The 5,860-nt window shown below is 34.7% G+C and overlaps 2 protein-coding genes across 2 annotated transcripts in view; both read left to right on the forward strand.

Annotated features, from left to right (window-relative positions):
- LOC109850570 (GDSL esterase/lipase At4g16230-like) lies at nt 2,025-3,767 on the forward strand. Its single transcript, XM_020420601.1, is given in 5 exon segments — nt 2,025-2,280; nt 2,367-2,497; nt 2,723-2,967; nt 3,050-3,306; nt 3,380-3,767. Coding segments are annotated over 5 exon segments (1,113 nt in total). The 3' UTR covers nt 3,604-3,767.
- LOC109850576 (probable enoyl-CoA hydratase 1, peroxisomal) overlaps nt 5,027-5,860 on the forward strand; it is a gene marked incomplete at its 5' end in the record, with an annotated part of 4,395 nt that continues 3,561 nt past the window's right edge. Inside the window, one exon of the mRNA XM_020420612.1 lies at nt 5,027-5,343. Coding sequence (XP_020276201.1) covers nt 5,027-5,343 — 317 coding nt within the window. The remainder of the gene's footprint in view (nt 5,344-5,860) is intronic.

Raw genomic sequence — 5,860 nt, forward strand, 5'->3', positions numbered from 1 at the left:
AGTTTTAGAAATTATTATCTTTTTCTAGGCATTACGACCTACCCCACTCCTCTTTAAACGACATCGTCTCACACCACACACTCCTCTTGGTGTACTAGTGTAATATAAAGTGAATCCTTATAATTAAAGCTCACAAGTCAAATGATTATTCTCTAAAAAAGATGAGAACTCAATTAAGTACAACTCAAAGTTACAATCTCTCACAACCCCAATTATACTATGTATGAAAATACTAGAAGCTCAAGTGGGTGTGTGTAACAATGAGATTTAATAAAACAAACTAAACTCAATTAAATCTAGCTTATGGAAATTATGAACAAAACAATAAATAGCTAGAAATAGAGTTTAGAAAAACTTCTCTATGATAACAAGAGAGAGGGAGAAGAGTTGAATGCTCAAACACCAATGGATGATCTCTTCAAGCTCTTGTAAAAAAATTTTCACAAACCAAACTTTTAAACACACTTAACGAAAAGTTAAACCCTTAAACAAACTTGTAAAACTTTTTTAAAACTTTTCTCTTCTTTGTTATGAACTGAGGATATGTGGGGGTATTTATAGAAAACCCCAAAGCCAAGAGAAAACCAACAAAACCAGCAAAAAAACAAAAACAAAAAAGCTAGAAAAAACTAGTCGTTGGGCCATCAGTCGACTGATCAGTCAACTGATAAACTGACCGTTAGAGTCAGCATCTAGCTCGTCGGTCGACTAATGACTTGATTGGTCGACTGATGACATCATCAGTCAACTGGTCAGTCTACTAAAATAAAACAGAAACTTTTTAACATTCCAGGCGATTTCTTCAGTCGACTCATCAGTTGACTGATGTCATCAGTCGACTGATGTCATCAGTCGACTGATAAAATGTTTATCAGTCTGTTTTGAAACCGAAATCTGATTTTCAAACTGCCTTTAAAAATAACAAATAAAATCAAAAAAATATAAAACTTTGGAAAAAATTTATAGACATGATAATAAACATGCTACAAAAAACTAGTTTTCAAAAAAGCACCTCCCAAATGAGAAATCTCTTTATTTTACAGAATAGTCCAAAATATAAAAATGAAACATACTTGTTTTGACATTTTGTCTACACCATGTTTTGAAATTTCATAAACTAATTTCATAGACTTAATAAAAAAAATGTATGTTATGATTGTTAAGTCTATAAACAAATAAACAATATTTTTCACAAAATAATTTTTGTATAAACTTGAAAACTATAACATCAAATATATATATATATATACTATATATATATAGGGTAATATATCATATAGTATATATATATATATTAGTATATATATATATATCATATATATATATATATATAAACCAAAACATGTATGTATGTGTATATGATATTGAGCTTAAAGTATCTAACACACATAATATAAAACCTAAAACTAAATTACCCAAGCTTGTGATCTTCAACGAAGCTCTATCTTGGTACAATTTGCGGATGAAGCTTGAACTTAGATCTTCAACTTGAATTACAAGGCTTCACACCACAATTTCCGCCAACCTCCATTTGATATGATCGTTATAGCGTAATTTCATTCATCCTCCAACATATTGTTTTTCTAGAATAAATACAAAACACAAACACTAGACAAACAATATTAGTTGTAAATTGTTTATTAATCATCATCAAAACAAAAGGACCCAACAATCTCCCCCTTTTTTATGATGACAAACAATTTACAAAAAGAGATATATGCATGGAAGGAAATTAATATGTAAATTAGAATTATCTTGCATATAACCAAAACAATATATACTCATAATATTTCTCCCCCTTTGACAATATCAAAAATCGGTGACAACGAGATATACTCATAATATTTCATCCATCCTCCATTTAATTTTTTTTTCTTTTTTCTTGCTTTATTGTGAGGAAATTTCTTTATACTCTTCTGAAAAGGCACCTTATATTCCTTTAGTTGTTCATACATTCTTCATTTCCTTAGAAACAAATAATCTGTGATAATTTAGAATTTCTTTTTCCTCCTTGTATTTTTAAAATGGCTCTAATTTCTTCCAGTTGCCATCTCATTATTGAATTCCTATTGATGATCCTGATCAGGTGCTGCATACTCTGCTCAGGACAGTATTTGAATGCCTCTTTTGTTTTTGGGGATTCATTGGTTGATTCTGGGAATAACAACTACATTGTATCTCTCTCTAAGGCAAATTACTTACCAAATGGAATTGATTTTTTACCAACTAGGCATCCTACTGGTCTATACACTAATGGAAGAACAATCGCTGATATATTAGGCATGTGCATTGTCACAATAACATATTTTTCTTTTGTGGAAGATAAAAGATGTTCATGATCTGATTACTTTAGCTTGTTTTTTCAGGTCAAGAATTGTGTTTACCCAGGTTTACACTACCTTATCTGGCTCCAAGTACTGCAGGATCTACAGTATTGAATGGCGTCAATTATGCATCTGAAGGAGGAGGGATCCTCAATGAGACAGGCCAATTGTTTGTAAGTACTAGATTTCGTTACTCTCTTCGATTTTCCATTTTTTTTCATTTTTATGCAGAATTAAATTGATTTTTCTAGGCGTTTCTTGTACCTGACATTACTTGTTTTTTCTTGACAGATTTTTTATGTTTCTGTAAAATCTTAGTGCCATCTTTCCTAACAACATAAGCATCATCGTGAATCATCATAAGAATATGATACATAAATGTGTATGTTATGTTGCAGGGTGGACGCATCAACTTAGATGCACAGTTAGATAACTATGCTAACACAAGGCAAGAGATCATCTCAAGCCTAGGGTTGGCTTCAGCTTTGACACTGCTTCACAAATCCCTTTTCTCTGTTATTATTGGTTCAAACGATTTCATCAACAACTACCTCGCTCCATTGGTCTCGATACCTCAGAGAGCAACAACGCCTCCAGAAACATTTATCAAAGATCTTATATCAAAATATAGACTTTAGTTAACAGTAATTCTTCACTCTTACTTATCATTCCTTTTTTATACCAAATTGTATCTAACTTGTAACTGTATATTTGGTGATGTTGTTGAGATTATATAACCTGGATGCTAGAAAGATTGTCGTCTCAAATGTGGGTCCTATTGGTTGTGTTCCTTATCTAAGAGAAATCAATCCATCGGTGGGAGCCAATTGTGTGTCATTCCCAAATCAATTGGCTCAACGATTCAATGAGAGATTGGAGGACCTTGTTAAGGAGTTGAGCTCAAACCTTGAAGGATCTCTCTTCGTATATGCAAATGTTTACCCTATAGTTTTGGACATTGTTCAAAATTATACCAGCTATGGTAAGTTGTACTCGTCCTGTATATTGATTCTCTATAAGTTGTTCAGAGTTTTTAACGGGTTTGGTTTTTGCAGGATTTGAGGTCTCGGATTCCGCATGTTGCTTTGTTTCGGGGAGATTTGGAGGTCTATTACCATGTGGACCGACTTCAAGGGTTTGCCCTGATCGATCCAAGTATGTGTTTTGGGATCCTTATCATCCTTCGGATGCTGCAAATGTGACTATTGCCAAGAGATTATATGATGGTGGGCAGGATGATATCTTCCCAATGAATGTTCGGCAACTTGTTCAAGCTTAAGAGTTTGGATTCAGAATTATTGGTGGTTTTAGGATGATTGATTGATGATAATCCATGAACAGAATTGGTCTTCATATCTGTATGTGTTTGTGTACTTTTAGCTAAATCTGAACGATGTACAATGTGTAGCAAGTTAACATTCATCCACAGTGCATCTCTGCAGTTGCAAATTATGTGCTAAAGTCTACTTGAAATGAAATCCTTAATAATAGAGTATTACTTCATGCTTATTGCCAAGGGGCCCATTTAAAAGTCTAGGTCCTTTTGTCGTTCAACTCTATTTGTAATTATTTTTCCACATCTCTGAAGAATTGTACTAGCTTTGCTTCGCAAGAGAAGAGGAAGATTAAACCTACTTTAAAGAAGAGAAATTATATAATGTGAAATTTTAATTAGTTTTGCTGTTTCACACATAGATTTGTTTGTCGAATCTATATTACGGCATTCAGGTTTCAGCAACCCATATGGTTCTGATATGAACATCTATAGTACGCTCGTGTGATCTAATTTGAATATATTTTTCCAATCACAAGAAAGATATTGAGTGGCACTATAGGCACAACCCCAACACACGGGGTCTACTTTAGATTTTTTTAAAAAAATCTAAAGTGGACCCTGTGCACTGTAGCTGAGAGAGGGGGTGTGACCCAAGGTGTGGTTGGGGGTGTGCCCGTAGTGTTTTCCAAAGATATTATACCAAGATGAGCTGTAGATGCTACTTAAATACGTTATTTGGATATTAGACCCTTGCATCTTTAGTGATTCCATGTTAGTCCTTTTTAGATCTTTAAAATTGATCGTAAGTCCCCCAAATCTAACAAAAATATCCCTCAGCTAATGATTTGGATTTGGCAAAACATGGAATGAGGGGTGTTATGGTTATCGAGGAGGGACCAAGTTGGAAGACCTCTTAAGATGTGAGGGATTATGAGCAATTTCAAAGATTTGAGAGACTTCAAGAATTTGAGGGACTCATACCAAATATCCTTTTTAATTTTTAAATGGGTAAATTACACTTCAATATACTATTGTTTATCCAATATTGCAAATAAATACCCTCAGTTGTGAATGAACTCACTTAGATACTCTCAAAGTTTCCAATAGTTTCGCGTCAATACCCTTGGTTATGCAAACGTGATTAGCTCTCACAAAAATGACCATTTTAACCCTTTTATTTTGTGAAATCTAGCGCTAAACCTATTAAAATTCTATTTTAAACATATCCGAATTCTATGTTAAAGTTGGATTTTGATAGGTTCAACGATAAATTTAACAAATATTAAGTATTAAATAATCTAAAATTAATATGTAAATGCTGCATGAGAATTTTCAGAAGGGAATTCTCACGTTCGCAGCATAATAGATGGCACTAGCGCGTCACTTTTAGAATCTTTAAAAAAATTTTAAGTGAAATTATTTAAACTCCCTGACCCAGCCCATGATCACCGACCTCGCCCGCGCCTTCAAAACCCTAGACGCCGACGATACGGTCACCGTCATCGTCATCACCGGAGAAGGCCGCGCCTTCTGCTCCGGCGTCGACTTGACCGCGGCGGAGGAGGTGTTCAAGGGCGACGTCAAGAACCCTGACACCAACCCTGTGATTCAGATGGAGAGATGCAGGAAGCCCATCATCGGCGCCATCTCGGGGTTCGCCGTGACCGCCGGCTTCGAGATCGCGCTCGCCTGTGATATCTTGGTCGCTGGCAAGGGCGCCAAGTTTATTGATAGCCATTCGAGGTAAGCGGTAACTTTGCCCCTTTGTGAATTGGAGTTTACAAGTCTTTTGACTGCTGCTTAACTTCAAAATCCCCAGTATTTAGTCGTAAACATGGATAAACTTACCATAATTTGTGAAATATGGGCATTTTGAATAAGTGGAAGTGGAGATGAGAAGGGAGCACATTATTCATATTTCGAGTAGAAAACAAAGAGAATGAGAACGAAATATATGACGGATTAGGCATTTTGATAAGTGGAGGTTTCTGTTTCTTAACATATGTGCATATCTTGCTCGTTTGAGCAACACATTCGTCGCCGTGAGCCACATTTCTACTTTTATTGTGTTTCATATGCTAAATTGACCCATGTGGAATAGTCAAGCAATTAGGTAAGAATATAGATCAGTATTAACCAAGGGATCAGATACTTTAATACTAATAAGAAACTAATAAAAGTCAGATACTTGAACTTCGGTATTTAACAATGATAACGGTTACAATAAAACAAATAACTATAACTCTTCTCTTCCCACACC

This window comes from Asparagus officinalis, chromosome 7, assembly GCF_001876935.1.
Source record: "Asparagus officinalis chromosome 7, Aspof.V1, whole genome shotgun sequence".
Classification (NCBI taxonomy): Eukaryota; Viridiplantae; Streptophyta; class Magnoliopsida; order Asparagales; family Asparagaceae; genus Asparagus; species Asparagus officinalis.